This window comes from Ranitomeya variabilis, chromosome 1 (assembly GCF_051348905.1).
Source record: "Ranitomeya variabilis isolate aRanVar5 chromosome 1, aRanVar5.hap1, whole genome shotgun sequence".
Taxonomy (NCBI): domain Eukaryota; kingdom Metazoa; phylum Chordata; class Amphibia; order Anura; family Dendrobatidae; genus Ranitomeya; species Ranitomeya variabilis.
In genome coordinates, this window is record NC_135232.1 from 514889656 (window position 1) to 514910090 (window position 20435).

At 41.8% G+C, this 20435-nt stretch overlaps 1 protein-coding gene across 10 annotated transcripts in view; it reads left to right on the forward strand.

Moving 5' to 3' along the window:
* The window catches only part of PTPRS (protein tyrosine phosphatase receptor type S), a 721726-nt gene that overhangs the window by 406272 nt on the left and 295019 nt on the right, over window positions 1-20435 (forward strand). For all 10 annotated transcript variants that reach the window (XM_077253515.1, XM_077253581.1, XM_077253506.1 and 7 more), the window contains 4 exons: window positions 10425-10694; window positions 13409-13990; window positions 16963-17096; window positions 18588-18732. In XM_077253515.1, the coding sequence (XP_077109630.1) occupies window positions 10425-10694; window positions 13409-13990; window positions 16963-17096; window positions 18588-18732 (1131 nt within the window). The remainder of the gene's footprint in view (window positions 1-10424; window positions 10695-13408; window positions 13991-16962; window positions 17097-18587; window positions 18733-20435) is intronic.

Here is a 20435-nt window from a genome sequence, read left to right on the forward strand (position 1 = left end):
TGGCCCCCCTGGCTACAAACATCTGCCCGCAGCCACCCCAGAAAAGGCACATCTGGAAGTTGCGCCTATTCTGGCACTTGGCCACTCTCTTCCCACTCCCGTGTAGCGGTGGGATATGGGGTAATGAAGGGTTAATGCCACCTTGCTATTGTAAGACATTAAGCCAGATTAATAATGGAGAGGTGTCAATTATGACACCTATCCATTATTAATCCAATTGTATGAAATGGTTAAAAAAACACACACAATATTGCAAAGTATTTTAATGAAATAAAGACACAGGTTGTTGTAATATTTTATTATACTGGTAATCCACCTGAAGACCATCGTTCTGTAACAAAGGAAAAATAATAAACCAACAATATACATACCTTCCGTAGATCTGTGACGTCCCACGATGTAAATCCATCTGAAAGGGTTAAAATATTTTACAGGCAGGAGCTCTGCTATAATGCAGCTGTGCTCGTGCCTGTAAAACCCCAGGAATGAAGGTAATGTAGGTCAATGACCTGTATTTACCTTCATTCGCGGTGAGGCGCCCTCTGCTGGATGTCCTCATTTGAACTCCAGCATGGGAACTTTTCCAAGGCTCCAGTTCATGAGGACATCCAGCAGAGGGCGCCTCACCGCGAATGAAGGTAAATACAGGTCATTGACCTACATTACCTTCATTCCTGGGGTTTTACAGGCACGAGCACAGCTGCATTATAGCAGAGCTCCTGCCTGTAAAATATTTTAACCCTTTCAGATGGATTTACATCGTAGGACGTTACAGATCTACGGAAGGTATGTATATTGTTGGTTTATTATTTTTCCTTTGTTACAGAACGATGGTCTTCAGGTGGATTACCAGTATACTAAAATATTACAACAACCTGTGTCTTTATTTCATTAAAATACTTTGCAATATTGTGTGTGTGTTTTTTTTAACGATTTCATACAATTGGATTAATAATGGATAGGTGTCATAATTGACGCCTCTCCATTATTAATCTGGCTTAATGTCACCTTACAATAGCAAGGTGACATTAACCCTTCATTACCGCATATCCCACCGCTACACGGGAGTGGGAAGAGAGTGGCCAAGTGCCAGAATAGGCGCATCTTCCAGATGTGCCTTTTCTGGGGTGGCTGGGGGCAGATGTTTGTAGCCAGGGGGGCCAATAACCATGGACCTTCTCTAGGCTACTAATATCTGCCCTCAGTCACTGGCTTTACCACTCTGGCGGAGAAAATTGCGCGGGAGCCCACGCCATTTTTTTCCGCGATTTAACCCTTAAATTTAATAGCTACAGCGCCGAAATTTTGCACATACACACTACTAACATTAGTAGTGTGGAATATGCAAAAAAAAGGGGGATATGAGATGGTTTACTGTATTTAAACCATGTCTCATATCATGTCAGGTTTAGGCAGGAGAAATGAAAAGCCGGCAATTGAATTACCGGCTTTTCACATATATTGCGCTGAAGTAAATATAAAAATACATAGATTTTCCATTAACTTGCATTGGGTTTCGTGTTTCGGCCGATCCCCGACCCCGACTTTTCAAGAAGATCTGCCGATTTCACTCGACTCGACTTTTGAGAAAGTCGGGTTTCATGAAACCCGACTCGACCTCAAAAAAGGAAAAGTCGCTCAACCCTACTGTTCACACATTCAATCACACTCTAAACTCTCCACCATGGTCAAGACCAAAGAGCTGTCTACAGACACCAGGGACAAAATTGTAGACCTGCAAAAGGCTGGAATGGATGCCAGGACAATAGGCAAGCAGCTTGGTGAGATGGCAGCAACTGTTGGCACAATTAATAGAAAATGGAAGAAACACAAGATGACTGTCAATCTTCCTTGGTCTGAGGCTCCATACAAGATCTGGTCTCTTGTGGTAAGGATGTTTGTGAGAAAGGTCAGGAATTGGCACAGAATTACATGGGAGCACCTGGTCAATGACCTGATGAGAGCTGGGTCCACAGTCTCAAACATTATCGTTAGTAACACATTACGCCGTCATGGATTAAAATCCTGCAGGGCATGCAAGGTCCCCCTGCTAACGCCTGAACATCTCAATTCTTCTTTAAAGTTCGTCAGTGACCATCTGCATAATCCAAAATAGAACTTTTTGATCAACGCCACATGACACATTTGGAGGAAGAAGAAGGATGAGAACAGCCGCAAGAACACCATTCCAACCATAAATCATGGTGGGGAAACATCATACTTTGTGGGTGCTTTTCTGCAAAGGGGACGCCGATTGCACTGTATTGAAGGGAGGATGGATGGAGTCAGGTATCGCAAGATTTTGGGGAACAAACTCCTTAGTAAGAGCATTGAAGATGGGTCTTCCAGCATGACAATGACCCAAAACATATAGACAGGACAACTAAGGAGGGGCTCCGTAAGAAGCATTTCAAGGTCCTGGAGTGGCCTACCCAGTGTCCAAACTTGAACCCAATAGAAAATATTTGGAGGGAGCTGAAACTCTATGTTGCCCAGTGACAGGCCCGAAACCTGAAAGATCTGGAGAAGATCTGTATGGAGGAGTCGGCCAAAATCCCTGCTGCTGTATGTGCAAACTTGGTCAAGGACTGCAGGAAATGTTTGACCTATGTAATTGCAAACAAAGGTTTCTGTACCGAATATTAAGTTCTGTTTTTCTATTGTATCAAATACTTATTTCATGCAATAGAATGCAAAGTAATTATGTAAAAATCATACAATGTGATTTTCTAGAGTTTTTTTAGATTCTGTCTCTCAGTTGAAGTGTACCTACGATAAACATTACAGACCTCTCCCGATTTTACAAGTTTTCCAACCTGCGATGGAGTGTATCCAGTATTTATAGAGACCACTGCACAATTTTCAGTTTCTCTGATTTTTCTCTTTATAGGTAAATTTTTGAGTAAAATTTAAATTGTTCTTTTATTCTATAAACAACTGACAACATGTCTCCAAAGTTCCAAGCAATACATTTTGTATTTATTTTCTGAAAATGAGAAATGGTCAAAAATAACAAAAAAAAATGCATTGCTTGCAGACCTCAAATAATGCAAAAAAAAAAAAAAAAAACAAGTTCATAATCATTTAGAAACAACAATACTAATGTTTTAACTCAGGAAGAGTGCAGAAATCAATATTTTGTGGAATAACCATGATTTTTATTCACAGCATTTCATGCATGTTGGAATGCTTTCCACCTGTCTTTCACACTGCTTGTCAGGACTCTGAACATTTTTATTACCTTTTGTGCATTACTGCCCTTTTCCAAGATGGCATCCTTGGTCTCATGTGCATTGTGTCTTCCTGCTATAAAACTCCACCCCAGCCTTCAGTCTGTGCCAGAGTATCTTGCCTTGCATCCAGCTCCTGACTCTGGTGACTCCCTGGCTATATAACTGCTCCTGTGAACCTGTGTGGTTATCCTGCTACTCTGCTCTGAGTTCCTGCTTCATACACCAGTTTCCAGTAATCCTCCTTCATCTGCTGCTCGTGTTTACTTCCATCTGCATTTGCTGGACATGTAAGCTGTTGCTGCTCTGCAAAAACCTGAGACTATTACCCAGGCCACTCCTGGTACAAAAATGTTAGTAGTTCTTCTTTGTTTGATGGCTTGTGACTATCCATCATCTTCTTGATTGCATTCCAGAGGTTTTCAATGGGGTTCAGGTCTGGAGATTGGGCTGGCCATGACAGGGATTTGATGTGGTGGTCCTTCATCCACACATTGATTGACCGAGCTGTGTGGCATAGAGCATTGTCCTGCTGGAAAAACCAGTCCTCATAGTTGGGGAACATTGCCTGAGCAGAAGGAATCAACTGTTTTTCCAGGATAACCTTGTATACGGCTTGCTTCATACGTCCTTCGCAAAGAACAACCTGCCCAATTCCAGCCTTGCTGAAGCATCCATAGATCATCACCAATCCTCCCCCGAATTTCACAGTGGGTGCAAGACACTGTGGCGTGTACACCTCTCCAGATCTCCGTCTAAACATTAGACGACCAGGAGTTGATCTGGGAATGCTTCAGCAAGGCTGGAATTGGGCAGGTTAATCTTTGTGAAGGACGTATGAATCAAGCCACATACAAGGTCATCCTGGAAAAACAGTTGATTCCTTCTGCTCAGGCAATGTTCCCCAACTATGAGGACTGGTTTTTCCAGCAGGACAATGCTCTATGCCACACAGCTCGGTCAATCAATGTGTGGATGAAGGACCGCCACATCAAATCCCTGTCATGGCCAGCCCAATCTCCAGACCTGAACCCCATTGAAAACCTCTGGAATGCAATCAAGAAGAAGATGGATAGTCACAAGCCATCAAACAAAGAAGAACTAATAACATTTTTGTACCAGGAGTGGCATAAGGTCACCCAAAAGCAGTGTGAAAGACTGGTGGAAAGCTTGCCAAGACGCATGAAAGCTGTTAATAAAAACCATGGTTATTCCACAAAATATTGATTTCTGAACTGTTCATGAGTTAAAACATTAATATTGTTGTTTCTTATTGATTATAAACTTTTTTTTTTTTTTTTTTGCATTTTGTGAGGTCTACTAGCAATGCATCTTTTGTTATTTTGACCATTTCTCACTTTCAGAAAATACGTACAAAATATATTGCTTGGAACTTCGGAGACATGTTGTCAGCAGTTTATAGGAATAGTTTACATTTTACTCAAAAATATACCTATTAAGAGAAAAATCAGACAAACTGAAAATTTTGCAGTGGTTTCTTAATTTTTGCCAGAACTGTATATATATATACCGGTATATCTACTATACGGTGTATATATATATATATATGATGTGTGTATTTTATTTTCAATGGGTGAAATAAATATTGTACATTGATATGAAATTCCCACCAGATGTTGGCAACAAGCCATCCAATCCACACAAGCAAATGAATCAAACCATAGATGTTAATAACTTAATTTATGTGTTATAATGAAAAATGAGACAGGGAAAAGTATTGAACTCGCTTTGTTGGTGATTACAGCTTTAAGACACCTTCTCTATGGACTCTATGGAGAAACTAGTCGCATGCATTGCTCAGTTGTGATTTTGCCCATTCTTACACATAATCATTCTTCAAATCCTGAAGGTTTCGTGGGCTCTTATGAACTCTGACCTTTAGGTCTTTTCATAAATTTTTCATTGGATTCAGGTCAGGTGACTGGCTGGGCCATTCTAGCAGCATTATTTTATCTCTTTGAAATCAGTTGACAGTTTCCTTGCTGTTTGTTTGGAATCATTCTGAAATGTCCACCCTCATTTCATCTTCATTATCCTAATACACGACAGCAGATTTTTATCAAGACTGTCTCGCTACATTTGTCCTTTCATCCTTCCTTCAATTATATGACGTTTTCTAGTGCCACTTGCTGATAAACAGCCCCACACCATGATGTTCCCACCTCCAAACTTTACTGTTGGTATGGCGTTTTTATGGTGATATGCAGTGCCTTTTGGCCTCCAAAAATTGTGGCCTCATCTAACCAAACTATATTCTTCCAGTATTTCACACTTGAACATATTTTTTATTCAGAAATGGAGTCTTGCATGATGAGTGTACAGGCCATGGAGGTTGAGTGCATTACTTATTTTTTTCTTTGAAAAAATTGTACCTGCTGATTCCAGGTCTTTCTGTAGCTTACCACAGGTGGTCCTTGACTTTTAGACAACTCTTCTTATAATTATTTTCACTCCACTTTCTGAAATCTTGTGGGAGCACCTCATCGTGGCCAGTTTATGGTGAAATTATGTTCTTTCCACTTCTGGATTTTGGACCCAACAGTGCTGTCTGGAACCTTCTGTTTTTTAGAAGGTTTTTAGTCTTCTATAGTAAATGCCATCAGTATGTTTTTCAACAATAAGGTTGCAAAGGTCTTGAGATACCTCACTGGTTTTAACCATTATGAGAATGTTCCCTGTGTGGCACCTTGGTAATTTGACACCTTTTCCTAGGCCATGAATTGAACCAGCTGATTTTTCACAAAATTGCAGGATTGCTTTCTAATTACTGATAGATTTCAACTGGTGTCTTGACTTTCCATGGCTTGTTGCACCTCTTTTTCTTCATGTGTTCAATGCTTTTTCCCTTTGTCATTTCACATTATTACACACAACTTCATTTATGGACCGTTATGGTTTGATTTATTTGCCTGTGTCAATTGGGTAGATGGGTTGTTACAGTCATTTTGTGAGAATCTCATTACCAGTGAAAAGTTTTGACACATCTGTAAATGCATTGGTTTTCCTTGTTCTTATTAGAATGAACACATTATAAATTCAGGCTAAAGGCACCAAAATCTTGAAGGAAGGCTTTTGGATACAAGGAGTAAATAAAGTGAATGAAACAAACCAGAATATGGTCAAGCCTTAGGTTCCTCAGTGTACCCCATTTTACTCTGATGACAGCTTTTACACCCCACTTTACTCTGATGAAAGCTTTTACACCCCCTTTGCATTCTCTCAAGCAGCTTCATCAAGTAATCCCCAGGAATAGCTACCATTGAACAGGTATGCTTCATGAAGGGTTCATGCGTGGAATCAACTGCATCCAGAATGTGTTTGAGACCATCAGGTGTATTTTTCAGAGATCATGCTGAGTCCTGTTTTACAATTGATCTAAACCATAATATGGCAAGAAACATTTAACTAATTAAAGAGAAACAACAGTTTATCTTAACTTAATAACATGAAAGTCAGTCAGTCTGGAAAATTGTTAGAACCTTTAAGGTATCCTCAAATGCAGTCAAGAACTGCCTCAGGAAAGGATTACCAAGAAATAATTCTGCTCCTGAAGATAATTTCATCAGAGTTACCAGCCCTCATCAGATAACAGCCCTCATAAATAATGCACAGACATTAAGTAGCAGACACATCTTAACATCAACTATCCAAAGAAGGATGCAAGAAGCAAGCTTTTGTGGTTGAATTTCTGCAAAGAAGCCATTACTGAGTTTAACGATTCCACCCCTCAGGGTGGCTTAGCACGTAGTAATTGACAGCTCAGTCATCCAGTCTGGTCCAGGGGAGTGCTGAGCTGTCTGTTCAGTGATTGACCGCTTGGCCGTCCAATCTGAGTCTGAGAGATGCTGAGCTCCCTTCAGGTGCTCCCTGTCCCAGTGATTACTTAAGGCCCCGTCTCACATAGCGAGATCGCTAGCGAGATCGCTGCTGAGTCACAAGTTTTGTGACACAACAGCGACCTCCATAGCGATCTCGCTATGTGTGACACGTACCAGCGATCAGGCCCCTGCTGCGAGATCGCTGGTCGTGTCGGAATGGCCTGGACCTTTTTTTGGTCGTTGAGGCCCCGCTGACATCGCTAAATCGGTGTGTGTGACACCGATCCAGCGATGTCTTCACTGGTAACCAGGGTAAACATCGGGTTACTAAGCGCAGGGCCGCGCTTAGTAACCCGATGTTTACCCTGGTTACCAGCGTAAATGTAAAAAAAAACAAACAGTACATACTCGCCTTTCGGTGTCCAGGTCCCTTGCCGTCTGCTTCCTGCTCTCACTGACTGCCGGCCGTACAGTGAGAAATGAGAGCACAGCAGTGACGTCACCGCTGCGCTCTGCTCTCGCTGTACGGCCGGATCTCAGTCAGAGCAGGAAGCAGACGGCAAGGGACCTGGACACCGAAAGGCGAGTATGTACTGTTTGTTTTTTTTTACATTTACGCTGGTAACCAGGGTAAACATCGGGTTACTAAGCGCGGCCCTGCGCTTAGTAACCCGATGTTTACCCTGGTTACCCGGGTGCTGCAGGGGGACTTCGGCATCGTTGAAGACAGTTTCAACGATGCCGAAGTCGTTCCCCTGATCGTTGGTCGCTGGAGAGCGGTCTGTGTGACAGCTCCCCAGCGACCACACAGCGACTTACAAACGATCACGGCCAGGTCATATCGCTGGTCGTGATCGTTGGTAAATCGCTTAGTGAGACGGGGCCTTTAGTTAACTGAGCTGTCTACCCAGATACCAGCCAGTCACAGCTTTCAGCTCTGTGTGACTTGTTTCTATGTGCCTTGTTCTCAGCATTCTGACTTTCTGATACTTTGTTGCTTGACCCTGGACTTTCCTATTGACTACCCGTATTACCTCTTTTAACTTGACCTTCTGTCTTCCTGTTATTTTTACCTCGGACTGTTACCTGACTATGCCTTTGTCTCCTCCTTCTGTTTAAAACGTTCCCTCCTGGCTATTGACCTTGGACTCCTTGACTATCCCGACTCACGACTTGTACATGAAAAGTGACTGAGCATCACACTGAGATTTGCAAATCCGAAGAAGAGACTTGCTTCGGCTATGCAACACAAAAATGAAGGTCTGATCAGTGGAAATCTGTACTATTGATTGATGAGTCAAACTGTTAGATTTTTGGTACCAACCACTATGTCTTTGTGAAATGCAGAAAAAGTGAGTTACTGGTTTCTACATGTGTGAGGCACACCATGAATCATGACATGGGAGGTGTGATGCTGTGGTGGTGCTTTGTTGCTGACACTCTTGGTGATTAAATCCAAATTCAAGGCACACTTATCCAGCATGGCTGCAACAACGTTCTGAAACAGCTTGTCCTCATCTGGTTTGCACTCAGCGGAACCATCATATGTGTTGCAACAGGACAATGATCCAAAACACACCTCCAGACTATGTAAGGATTATAGGTAAGGGATTGAGTGCTGCTTCAGATGACATGATCTCCACAGTCATCTGACATTAAGCCAATTGAGATGATTTGGGATGAGTTGGATCACAGAGTGAAGGCAAAGCAGCCAACCAGTGATCAGCACCTTTGGGAACCCTTTAAATACTGCTGGAAAGCAATTCTAGGTAACAACTTGATGAAGCTGCTTGAGAAAATGCCAAAAGAGTGTGAAGCTGTCATCACTGCAATCTAAGGTTTAACACAAAAGGACCAGGAGATATTCACTATATGTTGTTTTTCTCAAAACAAATGGCATTTTGGGTTATAGATAATGGAGAAACCTTGAAATTCATGGATCTATGTCTTTTTTCACTCTTTATAATTGTGAAAAATAATCTGGTTTGTGTCACACGTTTCTGAATCATGTTTTCCATATGTGTTCCTTTGTAGTTTTCCAGCCATTAGTCTGAATCTACAATGTGCACAATTCCAATAAGAATAAGGAAAATCATTGTCTGAACAGATGTGTCCATCCTTTTGCCCAGTACTGTATATATCCACATATACATACAGTACTGGTCAAATGTACATGTATGTATGTAAAATATTTTTGAAACCTTTTTTTTTTCTTTCCCCTAGTTAACTGAACTTACATTTGGACATTTCTTTTAAAATATGAGATTATAACAAATTTATGATAAATTTATATATATACGTATATATTTCCATCGATTTTTCATAAACTTTGCTTAAGATATTACCAAGAACAGAGTCACTGAAACTGGGGCTGCCTCAACCCCTTGATCCATGTTCTAACTTGTGAGGTCTGAAAACTGCATCCACCTATCAGCAAGGGGGATGCACAGAACATGTCACTGTTACTCTCAGCGTTAAGTCCATCACTTTGTTTTACTGCAAATAATCCGTTTACTATCTCACCAGGGCTGGAGGGTTCATGTTAAACACATTAAGTCACATATTGTGTAATTAACAATTTTAAGTGGGTTCTCTGCCCTTAATCCCCTGATGCCTTTTTCTACACCCAATATTATTGCGGGCATTTGCTAGTTGCCCTTATGTTATATTCCTCTGCATTTTCTGTCTTCCCCTTCCCTTTTTGTCTTTTCTCCCTTTTGTTTGTTTTGTTTTTTTATTTTTATTTATTTTTTATCAATTTTATACCTCTTTTGCATGATGTTTGTGTTTCTGAGAGCTGCATTTATCGATGAAACCGTGTCAGATTTCTAAAGAGGCTTCGTTAGGGTTTTTACACCCCAAAACCACAAAAATTTCATTAGAGTTTCTCATCTCTGCTGCTGGTATGCGGTGCATCAAAATATAGATATACATTTCTACCATATTATATGATATTTATGATTAAAGTTGATTGGCGATGTAGACATATGAGAGGCATCTTTCCTAGCCAACAACAGTTTCCATGGACAGAGTTATCCAGGCTATATTACTCCTAAAGAGCTTATATTTCTAGGAAAATGACACATAAGTTCAATTTGGATTACACCCCCGTATCTGTTGTTAAAGATGAGAAATTGCTAATAAATTTTTGTGTATTATCTGTGCTGTGATGGGTGTACTCCTGATCTATGGAACCCTTTTGCTATGAATTATGGCTTAATGTTTCTATATTCTCACTTTTTGTTTGTGAAGTAAGTTTTTATTTTAAAGTCTTTTTATACATTTTTTTATTTCTAAATTACATAGTGCCCATTTAAGTCAGTATTTTTCTGTATCCTTGTTGATTTACCTGCAGTTCGTCGCGTTGCTCCCCGCTTCTCCATTGTTCCTTTAAGCCACGAAATTATGCCAGGAGGTAATGTAAATATAACTTGTGTTGCGGTTGGTTCACCTATGCCATATGTGAAGTGGATGATGGGTGCTGAAGACCTCACCCCAGAAGATGACATGCCTGTGGGGCGTAACGTTCTGGAACTTACCAATGTGAAGGAGTCTGCTAATTACACTTGTGTCGCCATGTCAAGTCTTGGGGTTATCGAGTCTGTAGCCCAGATCACAGTGAAATGTAAGTATTGTTTCCTTAGATGTTGCCATAAATTTTCACAATAAGTCTACAAACAACAATCAGGGTTTCAATTGAATCTAGTCTTAAAAATTCCCAGATCTGTGCGTTTTGTTTCTTCTTCCAGCATCGCCATGGAAAGCATATGAACCTGAAAATAAACACAGCTGAAGAATGACCAATTCTGACTGAAGATGTCTAAACTATGGATGTCTGTGTGTTGAACACTAATGGGTCAATTCATTCAGACTCGTGTTTTGTCTTAATGAATTAACGCTTTGGGAGTAGGATGCGCAAAATGTATTAAAAGGCTCAGACTACTTAAAGTGAACCTGTCAGCAGGATTGTGCACAGTAACCTACAGACAGTGTCAGGTCGGTGCCGTTATAGTAATTACAGTGATACCTGGTGATGAAATCCGTCTTGTGGTTGTTTTTTAATCTTTACTTTCAGTTTTGAGTTAATTATATGCTTGTGCCCCGGGGCGGCCTGTGGTGGTCTGCTTAGGTATTCATCAGTATGGCTTAATTGCTATATGTACAGTGTATAGAATTAATATCTTTGTTATCCTGATATTCAAAAAATAAATCCATTTGAAAATGGCGTCCGTGATCGCCAATAGTTCTATTGCGCAGGCACCAGCAGCGCCATCTTGCTAGAGAAAACAAAATTTACTCCTCCAAGATGGCGCAGCTGAGCCTGCGATCTCCTATAGTTGCTACTGCGCAGGTGCTGACGGCGCCATCTTGTAGGAGTAATTTATTTTTTCCTCTAGCAAGATGGCACCACCTGCTCCTGTGCAGTAGCAGCTATTGGATGGCGGGCACCATTTTCACATCGTTTTTTTGGGGGGAATATCAGGATAACCTCAAAGATATTAATTATATACTGCCTGCCTGGAGAAGGGTTTTTTTTTTCTTCACTATATACAGCTCTGGCAAAAATTAAAGAGACCACCACATAAAACCCTGTCATGGGCAGCCCAATCTCCAGACCTGAACCCCATTGAAAACCTCTGGAATGTAATCAAGAGGAAGATGGATAGTCACAAGACATCAAACAAAGAAGAACTGCTTAAATTTTTGCGCCAGAATCAGTGTGAAAGACTGGTGGAAAGCATGCCAAGATGCATGACAGCTGTGATTAAATATCATGGTTATTCCACAAAATATTGATTTCTGAACTCTTCCTGAGTTAAAACATTAGTATTGTTGTTTCTAAATGATTATGAACTTGTTTTCTTTGCATTATCTGAGGTCTGAAAGCACTGGGGGGGTTTTGTTGTTTTTTTACCACAAATAAAAAATTATTTCTTGGAAATTCGGAGACATGTCAGAAGTTTATAGAATAAATGAACAATTTACATTTTACTCAAAAATATACCTATAACCTATATACCTATAAAGAGAAAAATCAGACAAAACATTTTGCAGTGGTCTCTTAGAGTATGTGTCCACGGGCCAGATTACATCCAGAATAGTTGTGGATTGAACGCTGTGTACAACCGCAGCGTTCAACCCGTAGCGTCCAGATGTTACAGCATAGTGGAGGGGATTTTATGAAATTCCGTCTCCACTATGCGTGCGAACACGCATCCAGCGGTCCTGCGTTTACGGACATGCGGCGCATCTTTTTAGAACGCAGCATGTCTGATTAGCTTGCGGTGATGCTCCATCGCTGCAAGGTAAATTACAGGGCCCTATGAATGGGGTGCAGAGATTCCGGATGTGTTCACTGAACACATCTGGAATCACTGCGCGTACAGAAGGGGGCAGCGCTTTGAGCAGAGCGAGTTTTCCGCTCCGTCCAAAGCGCCGTCATTAGGCTATGTGCACACGTAAGAAAAGAAAAATCTGCATCTCCTGGCAGAATCCGCAGCTGCGTTTTTTATGCGTTTTTTATGCGTTTATAGTGCGTTTCTAGTGCGTTTTTTGTGCAGATTTTATTTCTATAATGGAGGGGTGCAGAAACGCTGCAGAACTGCACAAAAGAAGTGACATGCACTTCTTTGAAATCTGCAGCGTTTCTGCGCAGATTTTTCTGCACCATGTGCACAGCTTTTTTTCTTTCACTTTGATTTACATGGTACTGTAAATCACAGTGCAGTTCTGCAGCGTTTCTGCTGCAGAAAAATCTGCTGCAGATCTGCACCAATTCTGCACTAAATCTGCATCGTGTGCACATACCCTTATGGACGGTGGAAACATACTCTTAATTTTTGCCAGAGCTGTATAATATCCAGTATGTAACCTTGGGGCAGGTCAGTGAGGGATCAGTGACCTGTTGAAGCCATACTGATGAATACCTAATCAGAGCACCACATGAAGACCCCCTCACAGGCCGCCCTCGAAGCCCGAGCATATCATTAACTGATAACTGAAAATAAAGATTAAACAACAACCACAAGATGGATTTTATCACCAGGTATCACTGTAATCAGTATAACGGCGCCGACCTGACACTGTCTGTAGGTTACTGTGCAGAATCCTGCTGACAGGTTCACTTTAAGGAATCATGGCCTATGACTATGACTAAACCCTGGACATGTTACAGATTTTTTAGCTTGGCATTACTTTTCAGCCACCTGGGCTTTTAGGTTTGTTTGTGTTTATATGAGTAAAAAAATATATTTACCGCGCTGTGGTCTTTATATCATAACTTTTTTTATGTATCTAGTAATTTGATTATTTCTTGTTTTCTTCCCCTTAATATCTTAGCCCTTCCCAAGGCACCTGGAGCTCCTGTAGTAACGGAAACCACTGCTACAAGCATAACAATCACATGGGATTCAGGAAATCCTGATCCTGTTTCTTACTACGTAATCGAGTATAAGTCAAAAACGCAGGATGGACCATATCAAATCAAGGAGGACATCACTACCACAAGATACAGCATTGGAGGCTTAAGCCCTAACTCTGAATATGAGATTTGGGTATCAGCAGTGAATTCTATTGGCCAAGGACCACCTAGTGAGCCGGTTGTAACACGTACAGGGGAACAAGCACCTGCCAGTGCACCACGAAATGTACAAGCTCGAATGCTTACCTCCACTACTATGATAATTCAGTGGGAGGAACCTGTGGAGCCTAATGGCCAAATAAGAGGTTATCGTGTTTACTACACTATGGAGCCTGACCAGCCAGTCAGTAACTGGCTAAAATACAATGTGGATGACAACCTTTTGACTACCATAGGAAACCTATTAGAACATGAAACTTACACCGTCAGAGTATTGGCTTTTACTTCAGTGGGAGATGGTCCTCTCTCTGATCCAATACAAGTAAAAACACAGCAAGGAGGTAAGCTGTTACTTGACAGCCCAGATCAATTTGAACAAGTCCTGTATTCTAGAATAGTAGGTGTAAGGATGGATTTGTGCTCATATGTTCTTTTTCCAGTATATTCTTCAGCAAGTGTTTACAAATAAACAGAATTGAGTAATCCTAAGGAAGTGGGTGCAATAGTTACAATATCCAAAAATTTACCAAAACCATAGTCATGAAACATAAGCAACTGGATGCTGTTACCTCTAACCATCAGCTCTCTGTCCCATAGATTTTAATACGTTCCACAGATGTTTAATGAAAAGCAAAAGAGGCAATTGTAAACTTGTGAACACTTGTACTTTAACATAAAAGTGTGTGAAGCCCTTCAGAAACATGTACAAGTTTTTTGTTCTATTCCATTAAGATCAGCCTTAAACGGAACCTGTCATGGTGGAAATATTGTTTGATTTATGGACAGGATGTTATAGAGCAGGAGGAGCAGATCAGAGTGATATGCATTTTGTGCCAAAAGTTTCAGTTAATCTTTCATTTTATTTATTGAAATCTCTGGTGTTTGTGGAGCGCCCCCACGTTAAGGGCAATGGGGTACTCGGTACCGGGTCTTTCGGTTCGGGGGATGTCACGGTGGCCTGACCCGGTTCGTGGCCCTTTGAGGGGCGTCCAATTAAAGGTCTTATTTGTCTAGTGTTCGTGACGCCACCTGTGGTATTCGGTCAGGGTGACCGACGCTGCTAGGGGTCCGCTGGGGTGATGGAATGGCAGCTAGATGTTGTAACTTCCCACAGGTGAAGTATGTCCCCAGGGCTTCCCTTGATGAGTAGATGGTAACGGTGTAGGTTGCAGTAAATGACGAGGACACAGGGTTGCAGTCTCTTTACCTCTTTACTGAAGGCTTCGGCATCCGCAATCCAGAGCACTGCTAACAGGGCTGGCTGAGACCGGCCGGTCCGAAGGCACATCCAGAGTTCCCTTTGCAGGTGGAAATCAGCAGCCTTCCTACTAGCGCCTGTGTGTTGTAGTATCTCCCTGCTGAGCACCACGGGATAGTCCTCACAACTGTCGTGTATGTTGTTTCTGTTCTTTCTCTCCATCCCCCAGATGGTTTGGATAGGACGCACCCGTATGACGGGGTAGGCCTGGAGTTATTTTATAGGGACCCTAGAGACTCCCCTCTCCCACAATTGCCTCCGTTGTCTTCATTAGGTGTAAAGGTGAGACAGCCAACCTAGAGTTAACTGCCCTGCCGTAGTTGAAAGTAATGCGTAGAGTCTATTACTTCCTCGGCGTTCCGGCCGCCAGCTACGTGCCTCAGAAGGATGTTGCTGATCTTGGGGCACGACTCCTTCTGGTTCTATCCCCTTTGTGCTGTGATCTCGTTTCTCACTTCTCCACATTATCCTTCGCTTCGTGTCCTTTCTTAGGATGCCGCCGCAATGAGGTGCAGGCACGGCTCCGTAACGATCTGTCTTGTGCTAGGCCACTGCCAGGATCCCACCCCTGACAGGGACCTCCCTGAGCCTTCCCAAGCAACTCTCTCTCTCACTAGATGTTACCTGGGTAAAACCCAGTCAGCTTCTCTCTTACTTCCTATCCGACTCCCAGTTTTACCAGAGTGTGAGGAGTGGCCTAATACATAGAAACTTTTGCTCCCCCTGGTGGCCGGAGTGTGAAGTGTAGTGTGTGACTGTGATACCTGGTCAGGTGAACTCTTTTAGTGCCATCAGACGTACCACCACTCCCCTTAGCGGCAGAGCGACGTTACTGCAACGACCAGGACTCTGGGGCACTGCACTTGTATACATAAGAGTCTAGTGGGCTGTACTATTCAATCAACAGTATTCCCTGTATGACTGTGTAATGAGACATAGATGTCAATCACTAGTATAACTGCCAAGCACCAGAGATTTCAGTTATTAAAATAAAAGTTATTACTGAATCTCTTTTTCACACGGCTGGTGTACATTGCTGTCATAATTTTCATCACCTTTGTATCCTAAATTACAATGAATTGGTCTAGCGGGCTTCACCATGCCTAAACCAATCCCAGCCCAGTTCATTTTGGCAGAGCTGACCAGTATTGCGTAAAGTCATAGAAAGTTGCTAAACATTTACACAACTTTGAGTTGCACAACAATTTTCCAACATTTCAACAATGACACCAAAATTGTGGTGAAAACACGTTGATGAAATGGGGCCTATGTGCTTCACATGTAGAAAACCCTGAAGCTTCAAAAACAGTAGGAGCCCCCTATACACTCCACCATACAGTTTTAGCCCCCCATACACATTAGGTAGCTGTTGGCTGAACGATTGTTTGGCTGATTAAGTGTCAGCAGTTGGAAATCCAATGTGCCAGATCTTACTTTCATCTGCTAGGTTGGGGGTTGTAGTTGGCGATTGCACCGATGTCAGCAGATTTGCTCGACTTTAGTCTAATGTGTATGGGTGGCCTTTAGTGTTTCATAAGCTTAGATAAAATATTTTATGATGTTTGCTATGATAGGGTGTAATCAGGTAATTCATACAATTTGCCTGTATTGTGGTTGATGGACCACATATCTGTGGAATCACAATCAGCCTTCAAATGGTTGTTCATGCTGGAAAACAAAGGAAAAAATACTGCTGTGTTTTTCCTAATAACCATCCTTAACCTTGCTGAATGCAAACTTCTCGCAAATATGTAATCATATAGTTCAATGCACACAAGCTTTCAGATCTGGCCACTTGAGTCCCAAATTTGGCAAACGAGAACAATTCTGCAATCAGCTGGCACAGCAGTCACATAATAATGTGCACAATAAGAAGACAAAAGCATATAATACAGGACTTGTGTTTGTAAAACGGATCACATTATGCTATGAAGTCTCTCCTTAATCAATAAGAAAATGTCCACTTTGATTGTAGTATGATTATAATAAGAGAAATTGATCCCAGATAATAATTCTATAATTTGTATTTTGTTTTGTTCCCTGAAATCTGAACAGTCCCAGGCCAGCCTATGAATTTCAGAGCTGAAGCCAAATCCGAGACCAGCATTAGCCTGACATGGAGCCCCCCTCGTCAGGATAGCATTGTAAAATATGAGGTTTGTTACAAAGAAGGAGAGCGAGGAAATGAGGTAAGTGCATTTTTTTTTTGCATTACATAAGGAGTATTCTCATAGTATTTTGTGAAGGAAACCTCTACACTTTCAGTCTGCCCACACGCCATTCTTTTATAATTTACTGAATCAAGTGAAGATTTATCTTGTCTGTGCTTTGGAGATGAAGTAAGGAGCATGGCCATACTTCTTTATATGCACTTGATGAGCAATCCAGGAATGGCCAATTTGATTTAGATGAAGAAAACTGAATGAGCATTCTTGTAAATACTTGTAAGAGCTTGGTATACAAGAACACTTTTGCACTCCATTCCAGATGTTGGCCAATAAAAATAAAGCCTTGATATGTAGAATTAGTGGGTGGTTCTCTTCAGTTTGCTGCTTGTCCCAAGCGCAAGAGAAACCGGAAAAAGTGAGGCAGCAGTAAGGCTTGGAAACTACATTTAGTATTATTAGCCCTTCAGCTGCGCGGCATTTAATCCCAGAGTACCCATAATAAAAGAATCTGGGTCACACGGCACAACTACAGCTAATGCCCCAGCTTGCTAGCCTTGACGTAGGAGCAATAAAAAGTGCTTATTAGGTGATGCTTAATTCCTCTAGAAAACAAATTCAAGATCAATGTAGTAAGAACAGATAACAGTCAGCAGTTACGGGACTCTGGTATTTTCTTTAAAAAAAAGTCCATGTAAAATGGAGAGGAGAAGATTGTTTCAGACATAGGCTCAGGATGTTGAACTGATATAGTCACTCATTTTGATTATAGATGTGGCCCCTTTTCTACTGTCTTACCATTAGTATTGCTTCATAACCATAAGAGTCACATCTTATCCTATGTGTGAGAACCTCCTCCTATGACAGGGACGGCATGTTTCTATAGCAGTAAGAGCCACAACCACCAAAGCGCTCTTTAATAAGCTCCCATACAATAATAGCCACATCTATTGCTAACATAGTGTCCATTGCACCTACCACTCTCACCTCCTTTCTGATGAGGCACGGCTCCTTTTCTGGCCTATTAGTTGCCTGTACTGATCAATATTAACAGAGATCGGTGCTTCACTCAGCATGTGACCAACCTAGGTATATTATAACTACAAGATTATGATTTTCTTTCTCTTACTGAGAGCAATGGACTAGCTAACATCGTACCAAAACCTTTTTTCTCTTTTAACCACTCCTGTACATATTAACAGAGAGGGTGGGTACATGGCGATTGGAATCGTACTGTACTAGTTCACATTTATATGCTAGTGTAAAAGATAATCATCTGCATTAAAAATAAAATTGTTGCGTTATACCCTTAAGAATTTTTTTTTGCATTTCTACTGAAAACAGTAGACTTCTATATTCCTCTAGATGGTTGTAATTAAATTGCTATTTATGTCTATTTCCAGTGTATATGATGTTCTTGCACAGTGAGTAATGTGTCATGTTCTGCCTTGTGCGCCTCACTTCCACACTCAGTATACGTAGAGTAATGGTGTGTTGATGCTGTATCTTTAACAGATAAGAAAAACATTTGATCCCGCAACATCTTATTTAGTAGAAGGCCTAAAACCCAATACAGAGTATATATTTCGCCTCGCTGCTCGTTCTAATCAAGGTCAAGGTGCTTGGACCCTGGATGTTAAAGAGCGCACAATGCAGTCTAGTAAGTATCCCCTTTCAAAATCACTGTGAAAGCTGTGTTCAACTTTTTGGGGTAAAATCAAATATTGTTTTCTGGTTATTAAATTAAAGTTCATAGCTTTATTACATGATAAATATTTCATTTTATTTCTATATGTGTGTTTTCTTTTTGTGTGTTTTTTATCTTCAGATGTTACCATCTACAAATTTTTTGATTTGGCCTCTAATATTTTTTTCTGATTCATGCTCTTGCTGTATCAGCTTTGTCTGATGGCACTCTATCCAAGGTAGATTCAAGGGGCCGATTTATCAAGACTGGTGTTGATTAGTACTGTCTTGGTGAGGACATGTGGTGAAGTCAGACACTCCTGATTCATGAAGACACGCACACCTTTTCATGAATCAGGAAGCGTTGTTTGAGTGGGGTAATGCTCTGCCTGTGCCTTGTCAGAAATCTCTAGTCTACTCTACTCTAGTCCCTGCTTATGTAACACTAGATGGTGGCCTGATTCTAATGCATCAGGTATTCTTGAATATGCATGTCCACGTAGTATATTGCCCAGCCACGTAGTATATTGCCCAGCCACGTAGTATATTGGCCAGCCATGTAGTATATATGCCAGCCACGTAGTATATTCCCCAGTCACGTAGTATATTGCCCAGCCACGTAGTATATTGCCCAGTCACGTAGTATATTGCCCAGCCACGTAGTATATTGCCCAGTCACGTAATATATTGCCCAGCCACGTAGTATATTGCCCAGCCACGTAGTATATTGCCCAGTCACGTAGTATATTGCCCAGCCACGTAGTATATTGCCCAGTCACGTAGTATATTGCCCAGCCACGTAGTATATTGCCCAGTCACGTAGTATATTGCCCAGCCACATAGTATATTGCCCAGCCACATAGTATATTGCCAAGCCATGTAGTATATTGCACAGCAACGGAGTATACAGCACAGAGCCACGTAGTATACAGACTTAAAATAAAAAATAAACATATACTCACCTTCCGAACGCCCGCTGAAGTCCTGGCCCTGTGTGCGGTGCACGCGGCAGCTTCCGGTCCCAGGGATGGTATGAGCGCAGGACCTGTGAGGACGTCGCAGTCACATGACCGAGACGTCATGGCAGGTCCTTCTCGCAGGACCTGTGGTGACATCGCGGTCACATGACCGTGACGTCATGGCAGGTCCTTCTCGCATACCATCCTTGCCACCGGAACCTGCCGCTTGCATGGAGTGGTCACCGGAGCGTCGCGAGGAGCGGGAAAGGTGGCGGATGGTGAGTATAGCAGGGTTTTTTTAATTATTATTTTTAACATGACATATTTTTACTATTGATGCTGCATAGGCAGCATCAATAGTAAATAGTTGGGGACACACAGGGTTAATAGCAGCGGTAACGGAGTGCGTTACACCGCGGCCTGTTAACGCTGCCATTAATCCTATGTGAGCGGTGACTGGAGGGGATTATGGAGCGGGCACCGGGCACTGACTGCAGGGGAGTAGGGGAGGGACTAATCGGACTTTGCCTGTTGCTGATTGGTCGCGGCAGCCATGACAGGCAGCTGCCGAGACCAATCAGTGATGCGGGATTTCCGTGACGGAAGTTGAGGACAGAAAGACGGAAGTACCCCTTAGACAATTATATATATAGATTTGTGACATAGCGAACTCCACCACTTGTCATATATTTTACAACCACTGGTCACCGCAGCCTAG